Source organism: Plecotus auritus (assembly GCF_963455305.1).
Source record: "Plecotus auritus genome assembly, chromosome: 2".
Taxonomy (NCBI): domain Eukaryota; kingdom Metazoa; phylum Chordata; class Mammalia; order Chiroptera; family Vespertilionidae; genus Plecotus; species Plecotus auritus.
The window spans coordinates 16,557,806-16,585,621 of NC_137771.1; the positions used below are offsets into that span (position 1 = coordinate 16,557,806).

General features: G+C 43.0%; 1 protein-coding gene across 3 annotated transcripts in view; it reads left to right on the forward strand.

Annotated features, from left to right (window-relative positions):
- The window catches only part of CEP85 (centrosomal protein 85), a 41,769-nt gene that overhangs the window by 6,777 nt on the left and 7,176 nt on the right, over positions 1 to 27,816 (forward strand). The window contains exons 2-11 of one of the 3 annotated variants that reach the window (XM_080658156.1): positions 5,343 to 5,420; positions 12,127 to 12,279; positions 15,699 to 16,393; positions 17,167 to 17,300; positions 17,720 to 17,837; positions 19,532 to 19,717; positions 25,112 to 25,264; positions 25,471 to 25,622; positions 26,699 to 26,810; positions 27,707 to 27,757. In XM_080658156.1, the coding sequence (XP_080514282.1) occupies positions 5,366 to 5,420; positions 12,127 to 12,279; positions 15,699 to 16,393; positions 17,167 to 17,300; positions 17,720 to 17,837; positions 19,532 to 19,717; positions 25,112 to 25,264; positions 25,471 to 25,622; positions 26,699 to 26,810; positions 27,707 to 27,757 (1,809 nt within the window). In that variant the 5' untranslated portion in view covers positions 5,343 to 5,365. Of the gene's footprint in view, positions 1 to 5,342; positions 5,421 to 12,126; positions 12,280 to 14,906; positions 15,144 to 15,698; positions 16,394 to 17,166; positions 17,301 to 17,719; positions 17,838 to 19,531; positions 19,718 to 25,111; positions 25,265 to 25,470; positions 25,623 to 26,698; positions 26,811 to 27,706; positions 27,758 to 27,816 lie in introns of those variants that run through there. The other 2 variants (XM_080658157.1, XM_080658158.1) reach the window with 2 other exon arrangements.

The window sequence follows — 27,816 nt, forward strand, 5'->3', positions numbered from 1 at the left end:
GCTTCATTTATCGCTTCTTCTGGAGAATTCTCTAGTTCTTTCATTTGGGTGTTGTTTCTTTGTTTCCTCGTTTTGGTTTTCTGTTTGGGTTTGTGACTATGTACTAGGTAGATCCTCTACACCTCTCAATCTCTAATGCTGTTTCTGACTAATTGGATCAGGCAAAGACTCAAAGCCTTCAGACACTGCCTCTGTCTACAGACTAATAGGATCCTGACTTGAATTGCCCCCAGGCAATCATCATCAGGTGTGGTGAGAGTTTTTTCAATAGGGTGGGGCAGTTGCTTCTGCCAGGAGGCTGTTACTTTTAATCTCTTAAGTGGCCTCAGGGCAAGGTGTTTTTCAATAGGGTGTGTCGACTGTCTTCCGTCCAGGCAAGGCAGATGTCCTCCGCTGTGTGAGGGAATGGCTCAGCCCAGGAAACTTGGGGTGTTTGCCTTCTGAGATCTATCCCCAGAGTCCCCAGTCCTGGGTTCTGCTCTCACAGCTCCAGTCCACTTCACCCTCCCTCTGCCGGAGCACAAGGTGGGTGGCTCCACAGGTAATTTTTGTGCATTGGCCCTTCAAGAGGGTGCCCAAACTTTCAGCTGCCACTCCCTAGCAGACAGTGCCCCACTGCTTTTCACAGCTAGATGTTATGTGGGTACCCTCCTCAGATTTGGTGCTCTCTGCTGGGGAACCCAGCTTCAGAATTAGATCCCAGAGTTCTTAGTGGCACCCCTCCACAGCTGAGATATCTCTCCGGGACTTCAGTTGCCTCTGTGGGTGCTTGGCTAGCCCTTTCGCACCTCCGCCCCTCCTACCAGTCTCTATGCAGTCTCCACCTTCGGTCCTTGGGTATCAGGGTTCTCTCCTGTGAGTTTTCCATTGATTATTCAGGAAGCCTTTCCGTATTTCAGTTGTAATTCCAGCTTGTTCCTAGGAACATGTCTGTGCAGCATCCTCCTGCTCTGCCTCCATTTTTAATCTCTCTCTGCTTCCTTCTTTTTTATTGCCACATTTATTTATCCATTCATCAGTTGATGGACATTTGAATTCTTTCTACTTTTTGGCTATTATAAATAACTAGAGGCCCGGTGCATGAAATTCCCTCAGCCCAGCCTGCCCCCTCTCACAGTCTGGGAGCCCTCAGGTGATGTCCTTCTGACGGCTTAGGAGAGCGGGGAGTGGGGGAGCAGGCCTAAGCCACAGTCTGGCCTCCCTCTGCAGGAGGTGACCAGGTGGGCGATTGGGATGGCGCCAGCCCCATCACCCCACCGCCACTGGTTGCTGCTGCCCCCCACCCCACCCCCTCCCTCTGCCCACTGGCATGTGCCTTGGCTGGCCTGGCAACACCTGCTCACTGGCCCCATCCCCCACTGACTGGTTGTTCTGCCATTCAGTCGATTTGCATATTATACTTTTATTATTTAGGATGCTACTGTGAATATTTACATAAAAGTTTTTGTGGGGGCCTATGTTTTTATTTCTTTTGAAGAGATTATATACCTAGAAGTGGATCTGCTGAATCATAAGGTAACTCTTTGTTTAACTGAAAGTTCCATTGTCATTCTATTTTTAATTTATATCAATTTGGAAAGATCTTAGAATCCAGTGGGCCTGTCATTTTGTTCTACCAGTACTTTAAAGAAAGAGATGGTCCTAACCGGTTTGGCTCAGTGGATAGAGCGTCGGCCTGTGGACTGAAAGGTCCCAGGTTCGATTCCAGTCAAGGGCATGTACCTTGGTTGCAGGCACATCCCAGCAGAGCTGATCGATGTTTCTCTCTCATCAATGTTTCTGACTCTATCCCTCTCCCTTCCTCTCTGTAAAAAAATCAATAAAATATGTTTTAAAAAAGAAAGGGATGAAGAAAAGGATTTTGATATTGACTGTTTGATATCACTAGTAGGTAAGTAATCTAATCCTTCTGTGTCACCATTAACACACTGAATGATACTAGCCATAAATTGAAGCTTTTATTACTGAACAAAACTTCTCTTACTCAGTATGTGAAGACCTGGGATTTCTGTTGTAAATGCAGTGAATTAGTGAGGGTTTGGTTGCTGTTACTAAAAGAAAACTGTAGAGGTCAGTAAAGTACATTAGAGAAATAGAACCATATAGCTTCTTTTTTTTTCCCTCCAAAGTTTGAATTTCACTTCTAAGAGTTTATCCTAAACTCTTTGTAGGCTCTTATGAATTCAAATGTTCCAAATTTATACTTTATCCTCCAGGGACCAAACTGCCACTTTTACTGACATGTGTAATTTAAAAAAAATTAACAAAGCACTTAATATGTTTCAGGCACTATTGCAAGTTAATTTCATTTTTTATTTTTTTAATCTTTATTTAGATTATTACAATTGTTCCTCTTTTTTCCCCCCATAGCTCCCCTTCACTCGGTTCCCACCCCACCCTCTGCCCTTACCTCCCCCATGTCCTCATCCATAGGTGTACGATTTTTGTCCAGTCTCTTCCCGCACCCCCCCACCCCTTTCCCCCTGAGAATTCAGTCCACTCCCTTTCTATGCCCCTGATTCTATTATATTCACCAGTTTATTCTGTTCATCAGGTTTTTTATTCACTTGATTTTTAGATTCACTTGTTGATAGATATGTATTTGTTGTTCATAATTTTTATCTTTACCTTTTTCTTCTTCTTCCTCTTCTTAAAGAATACCTTTCAGCATTTCATATAATACTGGTTTGGCGGTGATGAACTCCTTTAGCTTTTTCTTATCTGTGAAGCTCTTTATCTGACCTTCAATTCTGAAAGATAGCTTTGCTGGGTAGAGTAATCTTGGTTGTAGATTCTTGCTATTCATCACTTTGAATATTTCTTGCCACTCCCGTCTGGCCTGCACAGTTTCTGTTGAGAAATCAGCTGACAGTCGTATGGGGTGCTCCCTTGTAGGTAACTAACTGTTTTTCTCTTGCTGCTTTTAATATTCTCTCTTTGTCTTTTGCTCTTGGCATTTTAATTACGATGTGTCTTGGTGTGGTCCTCTTTGGATTCCTTTTGTTTGGGGTGCTCTGCGCTTCCTGGACTTGTAAGTCTATTTCTTTTACCAGGTGGGGGAAGTTTTCTGTCATTATTTCTTCAAATAGGTTTTCAGTATCTTGCTCTCTCTCTTCTTCTGGCACCCCCATAATTCGGATGTTGGTACGCTTCAAGTTGTCCCAGAGACTCCTTACACTATCTTCATATTTTTGGATTCTTTTTTCTTTTTGCTTTTCCAGTTGGGTGTTTTTTGCTTCTTTCTTTTTCAAATCTTTGACTTGATTCTTGCGATCCTCTAGTCTGCTGTTGGATCTCTGTATATTATTTTTTATTTCAGTCAGTGTATGCTTAATTTCTAGTTGGTCCTTTTTCATATCCTCGAGGGTCTCGCTAAATTTATCGGCCTTTTCTAGAAAATTCTTGAAAAACCTTATAACCGTGGTTTTGAACTCTATATCCAGTCGTTTGCTTTCCTCCATTTCTTTCATTTGTGACCTGTTTCTTTGTCTCCACATTTTGGCTGCTTCCTTGAGTTGATAGAGTGGCTTTGTGTGCTAGGTGTCCTATAGGGCCCAGTGGCTCAGCCTCCCCAGTTACCTGAGGTGGACACTCTTGGTGCACCCCTTGGTGGGCTGTGTGCACAGTCTTGTTGTAGTTAAGCCCTGATTGTTGTTGGTATCACTGGGAGGATTTGACCTCCAGGCCAATTGGCTGTGAGGATCAGCTGTGTCTATGCTGGGAGAACTTCTGTGCTGGAGACACCCTTATGAGACAAGACTTGCAAAAGCCTCTGTGCTCAGCTTGGATGGGGTGGAGTCTCAGGGCGGAGCAGACAGCAATGGCTTCCCGTCAGCCCTGCCCTAAGAGGCCCCTGTGTCTCAGTGTCCCGTGGTAATCGCTGCAAGCACCTCTGAGAGAAAGCCGCCCTTGAGTTTCGCCCGCTGCCAGACAGTCCAGTTTCTCCCCGAATGAGTCTGGGTCCCCAGAGTCTTGCCCGGAGCTGGAGTTCAGAGCTGTCGGGAGCTTTTGTCACCCTCCCGATTGAGAAAGCCCGCCGCGTACTCAGTTGCCAGCCCTCTCCGTGTGCGTGCCTCCGTACCTCTGCCTTCTGCAGCTCCTCTGAGTCTCATTGTGCTTTTCTCTTTCCTTCTAGTTGTAGAATTTCCACTCAGCCAGCCTTCCTGTGGCTCTGGATGATGTCCGTTTTGTCTTTTAGTTGTAGTTTTGAAATTGTTGTGCGAGGCAGCAGTTTAGGTGTTTACCTATGCCACCATCTTCGTTTCTCCCCCTAATTTTAAAACAATTAGTGTGAATTAGGTGCTGTCATTATCCTCATGTTTATGTAAAGGAACTGAGATGCAGAGATATTAAAAAAAATTGCCTTCCTTATAAAACAAATAAATTGCTAAGCCAGACTTCAAACCCAGGCTGTCTGATCAAGAGTCCATACTGTGAACTCTAGCTGGTGTAACTCGGTTGGGCATCTTCCCATGCACCGAAAGGTCTCTGGTTCAATTCTCAATCTGGGCACATGCCCAATATTCAGGCTCGATCCCCAGTAAGAGGTGTGCAGGAGACAACCCATCTATGTTTCTTTCACATTGATGTTTCTCTATCCCTCTCCCTTTAAAAAATCAATAAAATAAATAAAGTATTAAAGAGTATTATAGAGAAATATAGTCCAAATTGTGAAACAATTCTCTGTACTGCCTCTCAAATATTAGGCAAATATAGAATATTACTACTTGCTATTATTATAGTTAATTAAAGCTTTTGTTTACACAGATAGTAATCAGATTTCTGCTGAATTATCAGAACCTACATTAGAGTAAATATAAATATTTTAAGGAATGGAGAAATGAGAATAAATCCTCATGTTCCCACCTAAGGACTGGGATTCTGCTAATGACCAAGAATTCTGTCCATCTTTGTGCATCATGTGATTACTGAAAGAATAAGGGAATTTTGTTTTATGTTAATCATAATTGAAGTCATAATACTTTGTTGTTGGTTTGGTTAATTAGTTCTTTTTTCACCCCATCCTCCCATCCTGTCCCCATGGTTAAGAAGATCTATGGCAAAGTTTAATTAAAAGTAATATTATTTTTAATTTTTGCAACAATTGAAGGGGTTCTAAGACCATATAGGATCAGTGTTGGGAGTCTCTTTGAGCTTAGGTTTTTTTTCCTTGCTTTAGGAAGAAAAGTGGGGTGGAGTATTGGGAGTTGGTTTACCTTAAAAAATATCCTTAAGAGTAAACATGTGGAAGAATACTTGCATCCTCTGTGTGATTTTGATTGTTTTAGTTGAATGGAAATGAGTTATGGGGAGAGATCTGACTGGTTATTCCTTCATTCTAGAGTTGGCTCAAATAACTGTGTTGATGGCCATGCAGGAAAAATATCCAAGTGAGAGAAACTCTCATCCCACTTCACCAGGTGAGTAGTCAGAGTTTTCTGGGTAAATTCTGACCTTTGTTCTGTTATAAAATAAATTTTCTTTAAAGGACAAACTGAGCAAGCAAATATTTGCTGAGATGCTGGTATTAATACTTAATTGTTGGTTTTGTTATTGAGTTCAATAACATGGGGCTATATTGAAAGGAGAAAGAGGTCTCTCCAAGATTGTTTATGTCTGGTCCTACATGGCTTACAACAAGACCACGTGATTGATTGAGACAGGAGGACACATAAGGGATTGGAACAGAATGACTTTGGAACATAGTGCTATTTGAAATCAGAAAAACACAGCATAAATTACTGTGTTCTATGTTGTCTTTGTAGTTCTGTGAGTGGGTCAGTCATCTGCTAGCCCACAAAGATTGGAATTCTTCTTGAATGCCAACAGTCTCAGTTGTATTGTCACTACAGACTCAGGAATTTGTCTCTAGAATGGATAGACAAGATTTTGAAAACTCAGTAGATATACTAAAAGGATGTGTTAAGTATATATGTTAAACCTAGATAAATATATACACACAATACACATTAAATAAATACAGTACATTTAAATAGGAATTAGCATTCCAAAAATAACTTTTTGAATTCTGTGGTATTTATGAAAAAAAGGATATATTTTATTCAATTAAGGGTATGTTTTATTTAACTTTAAAATCCCACTGTGCTGCCCTAGCTGGTTTGGCTCACTGGATAGAGCGTCGGCCTGGGGACTGAAGGGTCCCAGGTTCGATTCTGGTCAAGGGCATGTACCTTGGTTGCGGGCACATCCCCAGTAGGGGGTTTGCAGGAGGCAGCTGATTGATGTTTCTCTCATCGATGTTTCTAACTCTCTATCCCTCCCCCTTCCTCTCTGTAAAAAATCAATAAAAATATATTTAAAAAAAAAATCCCACAGTGCCTTAAAGCAGACATTTGGTAAATAATTGTTTTATTTGCCTAGGCATGCTGCCTTGCATATAGTAAGCACTTTGAAAGCATTTGCTGAATCAATTTAAGATTCATTCAGCAACTATTTGAACATCCATTATGTGCCATGCACTGTCTTAGGCTGGATTGTACAATCTATAATAATAATCTATAATAATAAAAGGGTAATATGCTAATTAGACCAGACGTCCTTCCGGATGAAGCCAGGGCAGAGGAAAGCCCGAGTCCCGGGTGCCAGAGGGAAGCTGGTGCCAGCAGCCAGGGGAAGGAAGGCCTACTCTTGCACGAATTTCGTGCATCGAGCCTCTAGTTTCTTATAACAATTATGTGTATAATGCAAGTTTCTGGAATGTAGCAATTCCTAAAAAAGCTCAACTATTTTTTATGGCTTTGTCATCAGTACTTTTTCATTTCATTAATAATGGTTAAAGTTTGATAAGGATGCTACTGATAGGACATGTGATATGAAAATTTCAGCTTTCAAACTTGAATTTTGAAATAAGCATAAGCCTCTATACATCAAACATACTTTTATTTTAGCAAATATGTCTTTACTAGTAGAATTGATATATGGAGTGGGTGAATGAGAAAAGTGGCTAGTGGTGAAGAATGGAAGATTAGTAATAGTAATAACAGGGACTGGTTTCTAGCAGGAGGCCAGGAACATGGTAATACAGATCCTCAATCAATTTTTACTATTTCAAAAGGCCTGGTAAACTGTACACTGACTAGAGAGGTAACACTATATAGACTCACCAAGAGGTCAAATTTCTTTGCTTCTGGCTAGAATTACACTAATTTAGTATAGTTAACACTGGCTAATCTTATGCTGATCAGAAGATCTGATTGTTGGTTATGTCTTTTAAAGATTAGTGGCCCGGTGCACGAAATTCATGCACGGGGGGAGGGGTATTCCTCAGCCCAGCCTGTACCCTCTCCAATCTGGGACCCCTTGAAGGATGTCCTACCACTGGTTTACAGGGATCGGGTCTAAACCAGCAGTCGGACATCCCTCGCACAATCTGGGACTGCTGGCTCCAGCCGCTCACCTGCCTGCCTGCCTGCCTGATTGCCCCTAACCACTCTGCCTGCCAGCCTGCTTGCCCCAACTGCCACCCGCCACTGGCCTGCTCACCCCCAAATGCCCCCCCGCCAACCAGATCACCCCCAACTGCCCCCCATGCCAGCCTGCTCACCCCCAGCTGCCCCCCCTGCTGGCCTGCTCGCCTCCACCTTTCCTCCCCACTGGCCTGCTCACCCCCAACTGCCCCCCTCCACTGTCCTGATCACCTCCAACTGACCCCCACTGATGGCCTGCTCACCCCTAACTGGCCCCCCTGCTTGTCTGCTTACCCCCAGTGGCCCCTGCCATCCCATCCTGGCCTGATCACCCCCCGGTGACCCAAGGTCCTAGCCCCTCCTTTTTTTCTGTTTTTGTCAGTGCCTCCTTGAGCAGAGGGCAGGGCCGGCTGGAAGCAAGTATCTAGGATTTATTTATCTTCTATAATTGAAACTTTGTAGCCTTGAGTGGAGGCCAGGGCCAGCCAGGGTGGGCGGGAAGCTTGGCTTTCTCCATTGCTAGGGCAACCCAAGCCTCCTGCTTGCTCCAGCTCTGTGGCCAGCCGCCATCTTGGTTGGGTTAATTTGCATACTCGCCCCTGATTGGCTGGTGGGCATGGTTTGTGAGTATAGTGGAGTGGTGGTTAATTTGCATGTTTCTCTTTCATTAGTGTAGGTAGATTACTAGAGGCCCGGTGCACGGATCCATGCATGAGTGGGGTCCTTCTGGGTGGTCTGCAGGGATCAGGTGGAAATCCGCAGTCCAACGCCACCTCCCAAGGGGCGTGACCTGTGGGATTGGGCTGAAACCGGCTTTCCGACATCCCCCAAAGGGTCCCGGATTACAAGAGGGCGCAGGCCAGGCAGAGGGACCCCACCAGTGCACGATTGGGCTGGGTGGGACTGTGGCAGGGCTCCAGGGCGTGTCTGGCCCATCTCGCTCAGTCCCGATCAGCCAGACCTCAGCAGCAAGCTAACCTACTGGTTGGAGCATCTGCCCCCTGGTGGTCAGTGCACGTCATCGTGAGCGGTTGAGCAGCCTTAGCATATCATTAGCATATTAAGCTTTGATTGGTCGTTCTGCCATTCGGTCTATTTGCATATTACACTTTTATTATATAGGATTATATGCCCTGACCATTGTGGTTGGAACGTTATCCAGTACACCAAAAGGTGGTGGTTTTGATTCTAGATCAGTGCACATGTCCCAGTTGTGGATTCGATCTCCAGTTGGGACATGTACAGGAAGCAACCAATTAATGTTTCTCTCTCACATCCATGTTTCTCTCTAAAAAAACAAATATAAATAAAAGACTTTCATTTTAAAAAAAGATTATTACAGATTACTGCATGTATATAGATTCTTTCAAATCAGACAGTTCACTGTGACCCAAAGGAAAAAAAAGAGTCTTTGGGTAAAATTAGGTTTCCTTCAGTAGAATGCAGAAGTAATGGTAGCAAAAAAAGGAGGAAAAGTAGAAGGAATTAGGTGGTTTGGAAGAAGGGAATAAGATGATTTGTGTTCAAATATTATTGGCTCCCTGCTAGATCAGAGAATCTGTAGAACCATATTTTCTAAGTTAAGTAAAAAAAAAAAAAAGAATTAAATAACAGCCATTACCTTTTTTGGTTTGTTTTTTGTCTTCTGTTTTTGCTTTTTTTCTGTTTGTTTTGTGACATAGGTCATCAGTTACAATTTAGAAAAATTATAGTGGTTTTTAAAAAATAATTTGAGCCCTGGCCGGGTGATCAGTTGGTTAGAGCATTGTCCTAATATGCCAAGGTTGCGGTTCCATTTCTGGTCAAGGGACATACAAGAATCAACCAATGAATGCATAACTAAGTAGGACAACAAATCTATGTTTCTCAAATCAATAAGTAAAAAAATTTTTAAAAATAAGTAATTTGGACCAGAGAAACGAAGATGGCGGCATAGGTAAACACCTAAACTGCTGCCTCGCACAACAATTTCAAAACTACAACTAAAAGACAAAACGGACATCATCCAGAGCCACAGGAAGGCTGGCTGAGTGGAAATTCTACAACTAGAAGGAAAGAGAAAAAGCACACTGAGACTCAGAGGAGCTGCAGAAGGCAGAGGTACGGAGGCGCGAGTGCGGAGAGGGCTGGCAACTGAGTATGCGGCGGGCTTTCTCAATCGGGAGGGTGACAAAAGCTCCCAACAGCTCTGAACTCCAGCTCTGGGCGAGACTTTGGGGACCCAGACTCATTCGGGGAGAAACTGGACTGTCTGGCAGCGGGCGAAACTCAAGGGCGGCTTCCTCTCAGAGGTGCTTGCAGCGATTACTGCAGGACACTGAGACACAGGGGCCTCTTAGGGCAGGGCTGACGGGAAGCCATTGCTGTCTGCTCCGCCCTGAGACTCCACCCCATCCAAGCTGAGCACAGAGGCTATTGCAATTTGGCAAGTCTAAGCCTATAAGGCTGTCTCCAGCACCGAACTTCTCCCAGCGTAGACACAGCTGATCCTTACAGCCAACTGGCCTGGAGGTCAATTCCTCCCAGTGATACCAACAACAATCAAGACTTAACTACAACAAGGCTGTACACACAGTCCACAAAGGGGTGCACCAAGAGCGTCCACCGCAGGTTAACTGGGGAGGCAGACCCACTGGGCCATATAGGAAACCTAGCACACAGATCTACCCTACCAACTCAGGGAAGCAGTGAAAATGCGGCATCAAAGAAACAGATCACAAACGAAAGAAATGGAGGAAAACAAACGACTGGATATAGAATTCAAAACCACGGTTATAAGGCTTTTCAAGAATATCCTAGAAAAGGCCAATAAATACAATGAGACCCTTGAAGATATGAAAAAGGACCAACTAGAAATTAAACATACACTGACTGAAATAAAAAATATTATACAGAGACCCAACAACAGACTAGAGGAACACAAGAATCAAGTCAAAGATTTGAAAAACAAAGAAGCAAAAAACACCCAACTGGAAAAGCAAAAAGAAAAAAGAATCCAAAAATATGAAGATAGTGTAAGGAGTCTCTGGGACAACTTGAAGTGTACCAACATCCGAATTATGGGGGTGCCAGAAGAAGAGAGAGAGCAAGATACTGAAAACCTATTTGAAGAAATAATGACAGAAAACTTCCCCCACCTGGTAAAAGAAATAGACTTACAAGTCCAGGAAGCGCAGAGCACCCCAAACAAAAGGAATCCAAAGAGGACCACACCAAGACACATCATAATTAAAATGCCAAGAGCAAAAGACAAAGAGAGAATATTAAAAGCAGCAAGAGAAAAACAGTTAGTTACCTACAAGGGAGCACCCCATACGACTGTCAGCTGATTTCTCAACAGAAACTGTGCAGGCCAGACGGGAGTGGCAAGAAATATTCAAAGTGATGAATAGCAAGAATCTACAACCAAGATTACTCTACCCAGCAAAGCTATCTTTCAGAATTGAAGGTCAGATAAAGAGCTTCACAGATAAGAAAAAGCTAAAGGAGTTCATCACCGCCAAACCAGTATTATATGAAATGCTGAAAGGTATTCTTTAAGAAGAGGAAGAAGAAGAAAAAGGTAAAGATAAAAATTATGAACAACAAATACATATCTATCAACAAGTGAATCTAAAAATCAAGTGAATAAAAAACCTGATGAACAGAATAAACTGGTGAATATAATAGAATCTGGGGCATAGAAAGGGAGTGGACTGAATTCTCAGGGGGAAAGGGGTGGGGGGGTGTGGGAAGAGACTGGACAAAAATCGTACACCTATGGATGAGGACATGGGGAGGGTAAGGGCAGAGGGTGGGGTGGGAACCGAGTGGAGGGGAGCTGTGGGGGGAAAAAAGAGGAACAATTGTAATCTGAACAATAAAGATTTATCAAATTAAAAAAAATAAAAATAAATAATTTGAATTTATGTCTTTGCTAATAAAGTCAAATGAATTTCATCAGCCTTATATCTTATCCACTCAGAAACTTTAGTCGTTTGTTTGGTTTGGGGTGTTTGTTTTTGCATTGCTCTCAAAAGCTCTTCAGGTTGACTTTCAAGACTCACCTTGATCTGGATTCACCCTGCTCATGAGGGCACTGTGGTTCAGTCAAGCAATGGTTTTCCTATTACCCTAGGGAGCATTTGGAAACATACTGGGTAGTTTCAGGTTGCACAGTGATGGTAGGATGGAGTGGGCTACTCGTGGCATTTAGTGGATGGGGACCAGGAATGCTAAATCATCCTTTATACATTGAAGAATTGTCTTGACCAGAAGGCTAACAGCACCTGTTGAGAAACCTTTGAAGAAGAAAGAATGTGGGTATTGGGATTAGAACAACCTAGGTTCCAGTCTCAGTTCTATCCTCTGTAAAATAGGGGTGTTAATATGATAATACTTTTCAGTAAATAGGTAGATGAGATCATATTTATAAAGTGCTGTGGCTTCTAGATTTCAGAAATGGTAGCTACTATCAAATATTATTGTTTTCTGTCTCAGTACTCCTGGATTCCTGGTAGGTCTTGGTCTGTCTTTGAACAGTCTCACCTCTCATGCTATTTCCATGTAAAATTAAGTTGCTGAAATAGCATCCCACCCCCTTCTCTCTGCACAGGGGGTGGGATGTTATTTCTCACAAGTTTAAGTGATTTTTCAAAAACAGTCTTGTGGGGTTGCATCATCTGGTTCACTCTAAAGGTAGAAATGCTACTTGTTTCAGGTTCCATTGTGATTAAGAAAAGCAGTTCTCTGGGTTGTGAATGGCAGACTCCAGTTATCTCGGAGGCCTTTCGGAGCCGCTTCAGCCGCTGTTCAAGTGTTACTGACAGTGGGGACACAGCCATTGGCACATCATGCTCAGACATGATGGAGGGTAAGTTTGGATTAATAATTTGATTACCAATATGTGTTGTCATTTTCAGATTATGTTCCAGGTGTATTATCATTTCCAGAATATTCGTAAGTCAGTCCACTAAGTCTGCCTGATTCTTCTTATTCCATGCTTCCCACAGCTGGTTCCTGCCTCTCAATTTCTACTGTTTGTCCTATCACAAACAACTTCTAATCTTCCCTCAAATCATTTCCTCTACTGCCAGATTAATCTTTCTAAAAGCCTGATTTCATAATTTCCCTTTTCTGCAATCCTCACTTGTTTCCATTATTTACAGGATAAAATTCAGAGCCCTCAGTTCTCTTGTGATCTGGCCCTGTCCCACCTGTGTTTTTGTTGTTCGTTTGTTTGGATTTTGTTTTGTTTCTTGCTGCAAAAAGCTTTATTATTTCCATTTGGTCAGTTCATGGGAGAGGGTTTTCAAGGTGGTTAAAAGAATGGCTAGTAGTTTTCGGGGAGAGTCTCAGATAAAAGCCAGACTTCTCTAAATAAAAACATATCCCATATACTAAATTTTGAAAGCCTATGAAAATTGTGCAAGGTAGTGAGTCCTTTAAAAATAAGTGCTTCTATTTTAAAAACATACTTCAGGTCTAACTTTTTAGTATTTTGTAAGAATCAGGCAGTTTCCTTAATATAAATAAACAAACCCAGTAGACAAGTGACAAATGCTGACAAAGACTTCACTTCTGTCATCCATAGGTGGACCACACTCACCCAGAAATTAGAAAAACTATATTCTCCTGGGTCAGATAGTACCTTTTGGCTTTCGGTTTGGCATTACTACTTCGGGTGTTATGGGCTCAAAACTGAATTTGGTGAGTCTAGAGAGAGAGAGAGAGGTGCTGTGGATGGAGAATGCAAAGAGGTGTTAACTAACTTCAACATATTAGCAGCCCTTCGTAGCAGTCACTCTCTTCTGTTCGAAAATTATATTTTGGGAGCAGGAACTGTTGGTGAGAGTGGATGCTACTGTTATGGAGGATTTTTTAAAATATATTTATTTTTTTATTTCAGAGAAGAAGGGAGAGAGAGATAGAAACATCAATGATAAGAGAGAATCATTGATTGGCTGCCTCCTGCACGCCTCCCACCGGGAATCAAGCCTGTAATCCAGGCATATGCCCTGACCAGGAATCGAACCATGACTTCTTAGTTCATAGATCAGCGCTCAACCACCGAGCCACACCGGCCGGGCGTTATGGAGGATTTTAAGTAGAGAGCTTCCTAATCTTGGAAGTCCTTTTTTAAAAAGGATTTTTTTTTAAAATACATTTTATTGATTTTTTACAAAGAGGAAGGGAGCGGGACAGAGAGTTAGAAACATCAATCAGCTGCCTCCTGCACACCTCCTACTGGGGATGTGACCGCAACTAAGGTACATGCCCTTGACCGGAATCGAACCTGGGACCTTTCAGTCCACAGGCTAACGCTCTATCCACTGAGCCAAACTGGTTAGGGCTTAAAAATAATTTAAACAATATTATTCACTATTAAAATGTTTCACAACCTACATATTTTATTTTTTTTAATGTGTTTTTATTGATTTTTTTTTTTAGAGAGAGAAGAAAGGAGAGGGAGAGAGAGAGAGAAACAACGATGAGAAACATTGATTGGCTGCCTTCTGCACTTCCCCTACTGGGGATTGAGCCCACAACCTGGGCATGTGCCCTGACTGGGAATCGAACCAGTGAGATCCTGGTTCATGGGCCGAAGTTCAACCCTGAGCCACACCGGCCAAGCTGGTCTTGGAAGTCTTCATCATCACCAGTCTACCTGTTGACTAGTTCTATATTTAAATTGTGGGACATCAAAAACATTCTTTGACTGAAAATGTCCCTCTCTCTTGGTCCTGAGAGACTAACGCATATTATTAGAAATTACTTGTTTTTTTTTGTTTTGTTTGCTTGTTTTTAGTATGGTCTTTTATATATCCCTAAGATCATCTGAGTATAGGAAATTAGATATTCTGCATACATTATAAGGGGTAATTTGGCTTGCCTGTGTTTTTAAAGAGCTGCTTACAAACTCATGAGAAGATGGTCGCTCATTTGTACTCATATAATTCTAGGAAAGGTTATAGTATCTGTCCTTGGTAGCTGAGTGTGTTCTGTGTTGGTTGATGGAAAGAAAAAAAGAAACAGATTGCTAGTCCACTCTTTTCATGGTAGATGTGTTTGGTTTAGAAACGAGTACTGGACATAATTGAAAAGGGAAGACATTTATATTCCTGTCCCCTTACTCAGTTTTCTGCCTGAGTAAGGTAACAGGTATGTTTTCTTGTTTTCTTGTAGCCCACTACCCTGGCATGTTAGGTACTGTGACCTTATAGTCTTCTTCAGAGTAGCACTTAAAAGTTGGAAATAAGAACCTTCTGCGGCAGGGCTAATAAGAGTTGTCCTCCAAGACTAGGAGGGAGCTAAAAGAAACATAAGTCCAGTTTGAGGGAAAAAATCACAGTTGGATACAAACAAAGGGGTAAGTGAAAGGCAAAATATAAACTAGAGCATTTCAGTGTGTACCCACTTGAGAATGCTCACTGTGCTAGAGTGAAACCTGAGAGTTACTAAGAATAGCTTCACATATCCAGGCAGTCGCTTCTGGTGTGTGGGAGAGAGAACAGAATCTTGATTCAGATGCTGTATTCCCTGCCTTGGATATAGAGCGGCACTATCCAGTTTGCCTTATTCTTCAGATGGTTTAGACTCATTCCTCACCTTCACTGGGGAGCTTTTGGAGGTCACAGAGGATCTTGAAGATCTTGGAAAGGATATTTTTATTAGATTGGATTTTAGGTTAGAGGTACCCAGTTCCCAGAAGAGTAGGACCTAATCCATTTCCCTTAAGTAAGTGATTTTTTTTAAAGTTTTATTTTTCTTATTTTTTTTAAATATGCTTTTATTTATTTCAGAGAGGAAGGGAGAAAGAGAGAGAGAAACATCAATGATGAGAGAGAATCATTGATTGGCTGCCTCCTGCATGCCCCCTTACTGGGGATTGAGCCCCAAACCCAGTCATATGCCCAGAATTGAACCTGGGACCCTTCACTCCGCAGGCTAGTGCTTTATCCACTGAGCCAAACCAGCTAGGGCTGATTTTTTTTTTTAAGTTCAGTTTTCAGCTTTGTTGACTGGCAAGATTTTCTATTAAAATACAAGGGACAGAGTGTAAATTGAAAGTGAAGCCAGTGTTGCCTTTTGTTGGTTTACCTTGTGAATAGCATTTGAGAACCTAGAACACACATCTCCCAATTAAGCTGTCGTGTCTTTTTGCCTGATATTTGTGATGATGATGCCTCTCTCCTTGGTCTCAGGATAGGCAGAGAACATCAGACATAGCAGCTCAACTCAACCAAGCTTGCTGCTTTGATTTTGACTTATGGAAGACTATTCTCTCCACAGATTTTTGCAGCTCAAGTAGCAGTCCGTCTTTCCAGCCCATCAAAAGCCACGTGACCATTCCAACAGCTCATGTGATGCCTTCTACTTTGGGGACCTCTCCTGCTAAGCCAAATTCTACACCTGCCAGACCCTCTTCCTCCAAAATCCCTTTGTCAGGATTGGCTGAAAGTGTGGGAATGACAAGAAATGGAGACCTCGGTGGAATGAAACATTCTCCAGGCTTATCTAGAGATTTCATGTATCATTGTGGTACTGCTGGAGAAAATGGAATTGAGCGGTCTTGGTTTCCAGCAGTGGGCCATGAAAGAGAAGAGGAGATGAGGAAGTTTGATATTCCCAGTATGGAGTCTACCCTTAATCAGTCGGCAGTGATGGAGACACTTTATTCAGATCCTCGCTACAGAGTCCACTTCCACAACCTGAGAACCGACCCAAACAAGGAGTTATACAAAGGGTTGCCTGAGACCAAGAAGACACCAGACAGTGGTGTGGTATGTGAGCGGAATGGACTACATCCTAGCACCAGTGGGTTGCTCCCTTTGGGACTCCAGCCTGCTCCTGGACTCTCCAAGCCTCTATCCTCTCAGGTGTGGCAGCCAAATTCTGACCCTTGGCATCCCCGAGAGCGGTCTTGTGAGCTCAGCACTTGTCGGCAGCATCTGGAGTTGATTCGTTTACAGATGGAACAAATGCAGGTAGGTAGAGGTGCTTCTTTCCTTGGATTTTGGGGTTCGGTACAGACCTTTGAACTTGTGTAGGTTGTGTCTTCTAAGTTTTGACTCTAAAAACATTTGTAAGAAAGAGGGGAAATGTTTATAGATAGGAAACAAAGGCTTGTGGATGCCATTGAATCTGTTGCTGGTCTAATTAAACACCAGATAGGTTCTGCAAAGTAGAGGGTTACAAGAGAAGACCCAAAAAAGTCACTAGGCTAGGTACTTTTACATACAGAATCTTACTTAATCCTTATAGCATCTTGGAGAGGTATATGTAGAAATTTACCAGGTTCTTAGACTAAGTAATTTGCCCAGGGTCACAAAGCTGGTTAAGTGACAGAGCTAGGGTTTAAAAATTGTCTTTGAATCCCTATGCTTTTTCCACTACACCATTTTGTGTTTTTTAAAAAGTCCGTGTGCTACTTAAGAGTGGGAAGGAAAGAAGCTGAACATACTCTTTTTTCATAGTTGTTGAGGATATCTTAGCTCTTGGTTTGCTTCTGTTGCCAGATAATGAAAGATAACTGACCTTTTCTTAGAAACTAGAGCCTTTCTGAGCTGTGTCCAGTTGGCTGAAATCTCCCTGGCAGGTTCTTTCCAGTCATGCACCAGAGCTAAAATTATTTTGTAAACACTGGGCCTTCTTGGTCTGAGCCAAAGTGAGCCTTGACTACAGACCCAGGATACTGCTCAGGTGTTTTCAGGTGCCTGTGAGTCAAGATCAAGCCCCTTTGGACCTGCTTGTCTTTCAGCTTCAGAATGGAGCCACCTGCCACCATCCTGCTGCATTTGCTTCTTCACTGCCCATGTTAGAACCAGCACAGTTGGTCAGCATCTTGAACAGTAATGAACACCTACTAAAGGAAAAGGAACTCCTCATTGACAAGTAAGAGAGCAAAGGGTACCTATAATAGACCAGCTTCTGTTCTCTCAGCCCCCACTAAGGACACTTAATGAATTCTCCTCAAGGGTAGTACATTCCTCTCTGTTTATGTTCACTCCTTGCCTCATGGTAGAGCCAGGTTGATAAGCAGCCTAGTCCTCTAGCTGACTAATGTGATAGACTAATTGTGTATCTGCAGGGGCTCTGGGGGTGCCTAAAGTAGGCAGCGGGTTCTTTGCATCTGATCTTTCTTCATTTCCCCTCAGTCAGCTTTCTCATTTGTTCCTCCTCCAGCAAAACAGTACTGCCCAGAATCCAAGGTTCTTGCTTATGTAGTATCGATTGTACCCATCTAAGGAAAGTGGGGGCTTATATTTGCAAGTTGGTTAGAATCCTGGACCCTATTCTTCTGGCTTTTGCAGACAGAGGAAACACATCTCTCAGCTGGAGCAGAAAGTGCGAGAGAGTGAACTACAAGTCCACAGTGCCCTTTTGGGCCGCCCTGCCCCCTTTGGGGATGTCTGCTTGCTGAGGCTGCAGGTAAGCATTGGCAACTGGGTTGGCATTCTGCTTGTATCTTAGCAATGCATGGCACTGTTAGGTATCCAGGAGATAAAAAAGAAACCAAGTGATATAAGGTGTCCTTTCCCTCAAAGAGTAATAAACATCCTAATTAAAAAGCATTTCTTGTCCTGCCCATGTAGGGGCAGAAAAGGCTTGGGGGTAGAATCAGGTGGAAGTCCAGATGCTTTGGTGTCAGGACATACTTGGGAGAAAAGCAAGGCAGAGCAAGGTACATTGTAAGATCCTAGAGTTGGGTGATGTTCTGCGAAGTCTTAATCTACTAGCCCTGGCCAATGAAAGGAGGGGCAGATGTAATGGTGTATTTAGAGCCATTTTAATTTTTATCTTCCATGTGTAGGAGCAACTAAAGTTTCAAAACCATATTCTCGCTGAGGTCAGTGGCACTCTAGAAGAAGCCAGCTTTGTTGGCCAAGCTTCTCTGCAATTTGGGCTTTTGAGTGATGGATATAGACAGATTATAGAACTGGTTTTGCCACCTAGTGGGCCTGTTAGACTGTTCCATCTTATAGAATCACATCTATATATATAAAAGCCTAAGTGACCGTTACTGCCAAACAACTGGGATGACCGGTTGACCAGTTGCTATGAGAGGGAAGGAGGAGGGGTGGAGGCAGGGAACTGCGCAGTGGTGGGGTGCTGACGTGGCGTCGGCTTCCAGCGTCCATTCCTCCCACACCTGGCCTGGCGACCATGGCCTCCTCTCCTGACCCTTCGGGGGCCTTTGGGTCCCGGGCTGGGACGGGGAACTGGGGGTAGATGGCGGTGGACGCAGCCCCTTTCCCAGGGGGGCCAAGGGCCGGCTTCCTCCTTGGGGGCCGGCAGCCAACCTCCCACGGTCCCTTACTCCCATCCCTTCCCCCAGCTGGCAGGCCCTGATCAGCCTGGCCCCGATCGGCCCTGATGGCTGGCCAGGTTTAGGGACCCCACCCATGCACGAATTTGTGCACCGGGCCTCTAGTTGTTAGATAAAATCTAGTTCAGTTTTCTAATTTACTGATGAAAAATTGAGGCCCAAGAAGGAGGAAGATCCTTTAGAGAAAGAGTGCAGGACAATCAGGCCTTGAGCCCTTGAGTTGAGGTCTTCTGATACCTTGTCCTGTTCCTTCTGTTATAACTCCTCAGGTATTGCCTTATGGCAGTGGTTCTGAAGTGTGAATGTGCATCAGAATCACCTGGAGTGCTTTTTTAAAAAGATTTTTTAAATTGATCTTCAGAAAGAGAGAGGGAGAAACATTGTGTGAGAGCAATGTATAGACCGGCTGCCTCCTGAATACCCACTCCCAGGGATCGAGCCCACCACTCGGGTGTGTGTCCTAACCAGTAATCTAACTGGCAACCTTTTGGTGCACGGGACAACACCCAACCAACTGAGCCACTCCAGCCAGGAACCTGGAGGGCTTTTTAAAACACAGATTAAGACCCAACCCCAGAGTTTCTGATTCAGTGGGTCTTGGAATGGGGCTCAAGAATTTGCTTTTCTAACAAATTTCCAGGTGATACTGATGCTGTTAGTCCTAGGATCACATTTTGAGAAACACTATTTGAAATTTTCAGAGAAAGATAATGTTTGACCATGAAGTCTGCTGGGATAAGTAAATTACATGGGACTGTAAGAGTAAGGAATAGATACATTGAGAATCTTTCTTCAGGAATTGCAGCGAGAGAACACTTTCTTACGTGCGCAGTTTGCGCAGAAGACAGAAGCCTTGAACAAGGAAAAGATCGAGCTTGAAAGGAAACTTTCTGCTTCAGAAGTTGAAGTCCAACTCATCAGAGAGTCTCTCAGAGTGGCGTTGCAGAAGCATTCAGAGGAGGGGAAGAAACAGGAAGATAGGGTGAGCTAAGGAGCTAATAGCTCTCTAATTCACAAAGGACTTGACGGTCAGCTTTCTTCTGCCAAACTCTTTCTTGGAACCAGGGGGAGCCAATTGGGTCAGACCCTGCATTGACTTCTCATGCAGAACTGGTCTGCTAGAAATGGAACTCCTTCTTTCTGTTTCATCTACACAAAACTACCACAGTATAAGCCCTCACTGCCCCAGGTTGTGATGGGCCACCAGGTGACCTGGGTGGAAAACTGGCCTGAGCAGTCATACCAGATGGTACTATTGCATGATGTTTAAATACCTATGGTAAATTTGCACCATTCAGCCTGGTTTCTCTTCACTCTACCTAAAAAGGAGAAGAATTCCATGTGTGCAGCCAGCCAGCTTGGGAGTTTTTACATTTTTGCCATTGCTCTTAGAATTGTCTTTGGGTGAGCTTGGTTGTCATAGAAGGAGCTGATTGTAAATCTTTTTTTTTTTTTTAAGAGAGAGAGAGTGGGAGGGAATGGGTGAGAGAGAAACATTGATGTAGAGAAACACATTGATTGGTTGCCTCCCACACGGGCCAGAGAACCAACCCAGGTACTTGCCCTTGACCAGGAATTGAACCCACGATCTCTGGTGCATGGCCTGTTCTCTAACCACTGAGACCACATCCAGGGCTGATTTAAAATCTTTTGGTTCTATTCACAGCTTTCTCTAATGGAGATGTTCTGGCAGTGGTGGGCAGTTTAGTAATGTTTAGTTCTGGACCATCTACATCAAAATCAACTAGAGCAGTGCTTAAACTTTAAACTTTAATGTGCTTAAGAGTCACTTGGGGTAGGTTTATAGTTGACTCACATATAGGGCTAGTTTTAAGGTTAAGTTTAGGTGAAAGTTAAGTATAGTTTAGGTTTAGGATTAGCTTGGGCTAGGTTTAGGGTTATGGCTGAGGTTAGGTATAGGGTTAAGTTCTGTTAGAGATAGGGTAAGATTTAGGGTAAAGGTTTGGTGTAGGGTTGAAGCTTGGTTCAGAGATAGGGTTAGTGTTAAGGTTGGATTTCAGTTTGAGTTTAGATGTAAGGTTAGTGTTAGGATTAAGTTTAGGATTGAGGTTAGGTATATTGGTAGGGTTAGTGTTAGATTAAGGATAAAGTTAAGATACAGGTTTAGGGTTAGGATTTATATTAGGGTTATAGAGAGGGTTAAGTATAATATTGTTAGGGGATTAAAGTTATGTATGAAAGTTAGTATAGGGTTAGGATTGAGGTTAGGTATAGCATTAGGTTTTGAGTTAGAATTAGGGTTGAGTTTGGTACAGGGTTAGGGTTAGGGTTAGGGTTGAAGTTGGTTTAGGGACAGGGTTAGGGTTGAGGATAGTATAGAGTTATGTTTCTGGTTAAAGTTAGTGATAGAGAGTTGAGATAGGTCTAGAATTAGTGTTAGGATTAGTGTTGGTAGGTATAGGTTTGGATTAGGATTTTGGTTAGGGTTAGAGTTATGAAGAGGATTTTATAGTGTTGGGATTAGGTTAGGACAGGGGTGGGCAAACTTTTTGACTCGAGGGCCACAATGGGTTCTTAAACTGGACCGGAGGGCCGGAACAAAAGCATGGATGGAGTGTTTGTGTGAACTAATATAAATTCAAAGTAAACATCATTACATAAAAGGGTACGGTCTTTTTTTTTTTTATTTCAATAGTTTTATTCATTTCAAACATTTTAACAAGAAGAATGTAAACACTAATTATTATAATTTGAAACTTCAAAAAATGGAGGAATCATAGCACAATAACATACCTTATATTGAAGATGGCAAAGGCAAAATAAAATTGCCTAACAAAGGAAAGGTACAAAAGCCTTTCAAATTAAACTTAAATATAATAAAATAATTTAAAACTGAAACAAATAGAAAAGAACAAAATGTGTAAACAGTAAATTAAACATTTTCTTTAATGCAACTTCCAAATTATGCCCGGGACGTAGATGTAGATGGCAATGTAGACTGGGTTGAAAGGTTTTTGGTCTTTAAAACATCAACTTCAGTGGGAACAGTGTTGTTGGTCTCCTTTTTAGCTAATGCTCTGATACTGTGCTCTCCAGGGGCATGTCTCCCTACATCACCACGATAACGTGTCTACGCATTCCCAGGGTGATGTCGGGGGACGCGTCTGCGGGCATTACAAGGAGCCTCTGGAAGATTGAGAGGTTTATATCCGCCCACTCAGAAGAAGGAGCTGCGGCTGTGTTTCCCAATGTTGCCATGTTAACACTGCTGCTGGTGAAGGAGCGGAGGGGAGAGCAAGAGAACCCTCCGCTCTTTCGGCTCCACGGGCCGGATAGAACAGCCGAACGGGCCGGATCCGGCCCGCGGGCCGTAGTTTGCCCACGGCTGGGTTAGGATTAAGTTTAAGATTAGGTACATTGTTAGCATTAGTGTTATGGTTAGGGTGAAGTTTAGGTATGGAGTTACTGTTAGATTAGGTTTAGGATCACAGTTAGGGTTAGTGTCAGCAGGGGTCCTCAAACTACGGCCCGCGGGCCACATTCGGCCCACCGAGGACATTTATCCGGCCCGCCGGGTGCCGCTGCCTGTCCTGCTTAGCAGCCAACTCGTCCCGGGCCCACAGTGCACATAGGAATTTGTTCATAGTTTTTTTTTTTTTAACTATAGTCCAGCCCTCCAACGGTCTGAGGGACAGTGAACTGGCCCCGTTTAAAAAGTTTGAGGACCTCTGGTGTAGAGTTTGGGTTAGTGTTGAGGTTAAACATCAGGTTAACTTTTGTGTTAGTTTTAGGGTTAGTGTTGAGGTTAGCTATAGTGGGTCGGGTTGGGTTTAGAGTTAGGGATAGGGTTGAGTTTTGGTGTAAGGTTAGTTTTAGGGTTAGGGATAAGTTTAGGTATAAGGTTAGGGTTTCACTTAGTGGAAGAAGTTAGATAGTTTTTGGGTTAGGGTTTAGTATTAGGGTTATTAAGAGGGTTAGGTATGATTTAGTGTTAGGGTTAGGTTTAAGTTGGGCTTAGGTATATGGTTAAGGTTAAGAGTAAGGTTAAACTTAGTTTCGGTTAGGGGTAGAAAAGTAAAAAAGAATTACTTGACCCTAGCCAGTTTGGCTTAGTGCAGTGGTTGGCAAACTCATTAGTCAACAGAGCGGCAAACTGCAGCTCGTGAGCCACATGTGGTTCGCGAGCCGCGGTTTGCCGACCACTGGCTTAGTGAATAGAGCATTGGCCTGCGGACTGAAGGGTCCCAGGGCACATATGCAGGTTGTGGGCTCGATCCCCAGTAGGGGGCATGCAGGAGGCAGCCGGTCAATGATTCTCTCTCATCATTGATGTTTCTATCTCTCTCTCTCCCTCTCTCTAAAATCAATAAAAAAATATTTTAAAAAAATTACTTGGCGATCTTGTTTAAAATGCAAATCCAGCTTCAGTAGTTCTGGGAGGGGAAGAGGCCTGAGAGCCTACATTTTAGCAAGCTCCCAGGTGATATCGGTGCCTCTGGTACAACTAGGACTTTGAGAGGCTTGTTATAAAAGAAACTTAGCCTGGCCGGCGTGGCTCAGTGGTTGAGCGTCGACCTACGAACCAGGAGGTCACGGTTCAATTCCTGCTCAGGGCACATGCCCAGGTTGTGGGCTTGATCCCCAGTGGGGTCATGCAGGAGGCAGTCGACCAATGATTCTCTCATCATTAATGTTTCTCTCTCTCTCTCTCCCTTAGCTCTCTGAAATAAATAAAAATATATTTAAAAGAAAGAAACGTTTAATCTAAATACATATATCTAAGGTAAATAATGAAATACCAATAAGTTTATAATAAAAGTTAGTAGTTCTATGCCTAGTCCACTCCATAAAGGTATTCATCTTCAACTCTTCTCTTTCTCCTGATATATACCTTTACATATATGAATAGTATTCTTTTTTTGTTCTTTTGCTGTATTTATTTACTTAAAAATTTTTTTTTATTGATTTCAGAGAAAAAAGGGAGAGGGAGAGAGAGATAGAAACATCAGTGATGAGAATCATTGATCGGCTGCCTCCTGTACGCCCCCTACTGGGGATCGAGCCCACAACCCAGGCATGTGCCCTTGACTGGAGTCGAACCTGGGACCCTTCAGTCTGTAGGCTGATGCTCCATCCAAACCAGCTAGGGCTTATGCTCTTTTTATTTCATGGATGCAGTTAGCTTATTTCTTTGATTATATTGATTATACCTTTTGGGATATCTGCACCTACTTACAGTGTTTCTTGTTTCCTTCAGGGCTTTCTATTTTGTTTGGTGACTTTCATGTTAGAGTCTTGGTGATCCTTGAATAAATGGATATTCATATTTAAAAAGGAGGTATTTAAAAGGTGGATGGAAGCTCTGGGTTCATGGTAGTTGCCTGGTAGACTTGTCTATAGTATGTTCAGACTTAAACTGTCATCTCTTTTGGGAACCGTCAAATATAAGTGTCTGCATGTCTTATCTCTCTCTAGAAAAGAATCTTCAGCCTGTTCCATGGAACAGCTGGAAGCAGGAATGCTTTTAGCCGTTAGGTTCTTGACACTGAGAACAAGATTAGGTTTAGAGTCCCACAGTTCTGTACATTGATTTTTACTTGTACTTATTTTCAACTTCACTCTCTGCCTGCTGTGATTGATATTCCTGAGTCTGGAATCTCTCATTTAATTTCTCCAGAGATTAAATCTCCATTCTCCTGTTGGGAAAACCTAGGGTGAGGATGGTATCCAGCTAACTTGTATATAGACTTGTAGTAAATCCCCCTATTTTTCAGATCTATGGCTGATAACCTGCCTCAGGAGTACCTGGTGCCTTCAGTACAGAGGTTATTGGGAGTTGTGAAGAGCACATTGTTTTCTAAATTTTAATTCCCACTGCAGATTATAACTCCTCTGCTCCAAGTCATTTGTCCCTCCATCCACTTTCATCTTCTGAAAATATATTCAAATCTCTCATATACTTTGTCTCCTCCTCGTTGACTTTTTTGTTAGTTTGTTTTTATTGATTTATTTAGAGAGGAAGGGAGAGGGAAAAACATCTATGCGAGAAACATTAATCGCTGCCTCCTGCATGCCCCCTACTGGCGATTTGTGCCCTGACCAGGAATCAAACCCGAATGCATGGGACAGCAGCTAGGGCCAGACAAATTATTTATTATGCAGAAGTACTTGGGCAGTTTTTGAAAACAGCCCAGGGAGCTCTTCTTCCTTGTCTTTGATTGGAAAGTTCAGGTGTGTTACTCTGCACTTTATGCCCTAATCTCAAATGGCAAAATTTGAACCACTTCCTGCCTTCATTGTAGTAGTAAAATATTTACAGCTCTAAGGACAGAGACAGTGGTCAGTTAAAAAAAAGTTTATGTTCAGGTTCCTGGAGGAGTCGATGGAGACAAATTCTAGACATTTCTTTCCCTAGGTCAAGGGTCGTGATAAACATATCAATAATTTGAAAAAGAAATGTCAGAAGGAATCCGAGCAGAACCGGGAGAAGCAGCAGCGTATTGAAACCTTGGAGCGCTACCTGGCAGACCTGCCCACCCTGGAAGACCATCAGAAGCAGAGCCAGCAGGTAGCAGCAATGTCTGGGCATACCTGGGCAAGCAGGGAGTGGCCAAGGCAGGTGGACTTTCTCCGCCTCTGCTGTATGCAATTACCCCGTGGTTTCCTAAAAGGAAAATCCCCAGTCATGTCAGGACACAGCTGGACTAGAAGTTTTAAAAGACCCAGACAGTCTTTTTTAGTTTGTTGACCTAAGCATGAAATCCTGTCTCTCAGCTTAAGGATTCTGAGTTGAAGATCACAGAGCTGCAGGAGAGAGTGACTGAGTTGGAGAATTTGCTGGAGGAGACCCAGGCAGCCTGCAGAAAGAAGGAGGTTCAACTGGAAAATCTGAGACAGACAGAAGCAGAATTCTCCACTGGACATAGGTAAAGATCCCTATGAGGTTGAGGAAGTGAAGAGCTAGGTTCTGGTCCTGGCTACTTCATACTACTTGTGTGACTGCTCTAATCTCTACTTCTCTGAGCTTCGTTTTGTTTGGATTGTGAATAATAGAAAAACGACCTTTGTCTTTGAGATGGAGTATGGGGGACATAATGGTACAGTGGGAACTTGTCATTTTATCCTTTAGAAGGGTCCAACTCAGTGCCTGCCATAATAATGCTAGATAATAATCCTTGAGTATTTGTGTTGAATGAATGAAAGCACTTTATAAACTGGGAAATAAGTTGTCTGTATATTTGCAAAAGTAGATCCTGGTGCTGAGAACTGGGAGTTACCCACATTTTAAACCTTGTAAGCTAAAGACTACCAGCAGAATCCGTTTCTCCTCCGCACTAGGGATTGCTCTTGATTGCCACAACAGGTTCCGAGAACAAAACAAAATACCATAATGTGCTCTCAGAGTGTCTTGGTAGCCTCCTTTATATTAATAGCAGTTTCTGAAAATGTGATGGCTGTGGTTCAACAGCTTCTTGGATCAAATCCAGTTTCTAATGGGATGGATTGGATTTTTCATCCCAATATACCACAGTGACCCTGTTGTTTATCTTAGCAGATGGGCCATGATGAAAGTGACTGTGGGGATCCATTGGGGGAGATCATTGTTTGGAGTCATAAGTGAAGTTAGGGAACAAAGTTGATTCTGCCCCAAACTATGTATACCAAGAAAAAAGATATTTTTTGTGTTTTCCAAAGTTCTACAGTATACATGTATGACTTTTATCATCTAAATACATGTGATGAATGTTTATTTTTAGATACCAAAACAAAGAATAAAAGCCTTGGGCAAGTGGCCATTGTATAGATATTGGCTTCTAAGAAAGAGAACTCATATAGACTAAGTAGTTCCAGTGTGGCACACCTTCCATTACAACAGACCTAATGTATCCTCAGCTGTGGCTCAGAAGGGCCTAAGTGTTTTGTCCCAAACATACAAGCAGATCAGGAGTCAGAGCCACATCTCTCTGACTTCAAACTTCTTGAAGAGGCCTCTGTCTTTCAGCCTGCAAGATAAGCGGTGTGTGGAGGCCAGTGGAGAAGGTCCAGCCCAACAGGAAGAAGGTCCAAAAGTAGAAATGGAGTCCTGGCAGAAGGAATGTGATTCTCTCCGAAAGGTGACTGAGGGTATCCAGGCTGTAACAGGTGGTAGGCTAAGAGGAAAGAGAAATGTGTGTATTGGGAAGGAACCATGAATTTCTGGCCCTGGGCCATCTATGTTACCCAGAGCTTTTCCCTCTTTTCCGAGAAGTCACTCCTGCATAATAAGTTTGCATTTTAGGTTATTCATCCTTATGACAGGTAAGAAAGTGAGGGGAGGACATGCCTCTGAACATTCAGACTGGATGCTCCAAAATGGTGCACTTCATTCATTGCTCCAGCCCTCTACAGAATCTCTGGCACTGGACAGAGGTCTAACCACTGATGTGGCCCTAATTCAGCAGAGAAGGAGCAGTCCAGGGCCTGTTGGTGAGACTGATCACAAATCAGCAAAAAATAAGACCCAGAAATAGTTCAGAGAATACCTGAGGTCTCAAAGAACAGGAAACTGGGCCTATTCAGGTCCTCTCCTTCAACATTCAGTGTGAGAAAGCTATAAGTAACAAACGTAGCCCTGGATAAGGCAGGTTTTGTTCAACTGAATTTTTAGTCATGTCCTTGACCAAAGAACAAGAATGTATGCTGGCTGTATATAAAGTTAATTCCACTGGCCTACCGTCATCAGGGTGAGGTTGTCTCTCACCCTCAGTAGTAATAAGTCCACACTCATTTGTGTGTGTGTGATTGGAGCACAGGAGTGTGAAGTTGGTTAGCCTATCGGATAAAGAATCTGGGTTATATTTCTGTAGGTAGAGTTAACTTGTCTTCACCCTGATCTCACTATTGACTGGCTGGCTGTAGCCAGTAGGGCTGATAGCCAGACTACAGGTCCTAGTGTAGCCTCTTGCCCTCTTGCCTCCTACCTCAACATCAACCTGTGCTAATAGCCTTCCTTGATAACTTTGCCTTTCAGATTGTGGAAAAGCAACAGCAGAAAATGGGTCAGTTACACTCCCAAGTACAGGTGAGCTGGAGTCCTTGGGATATGGTGGGCAGGACTTAATAATGGAATCTCTAGAATTC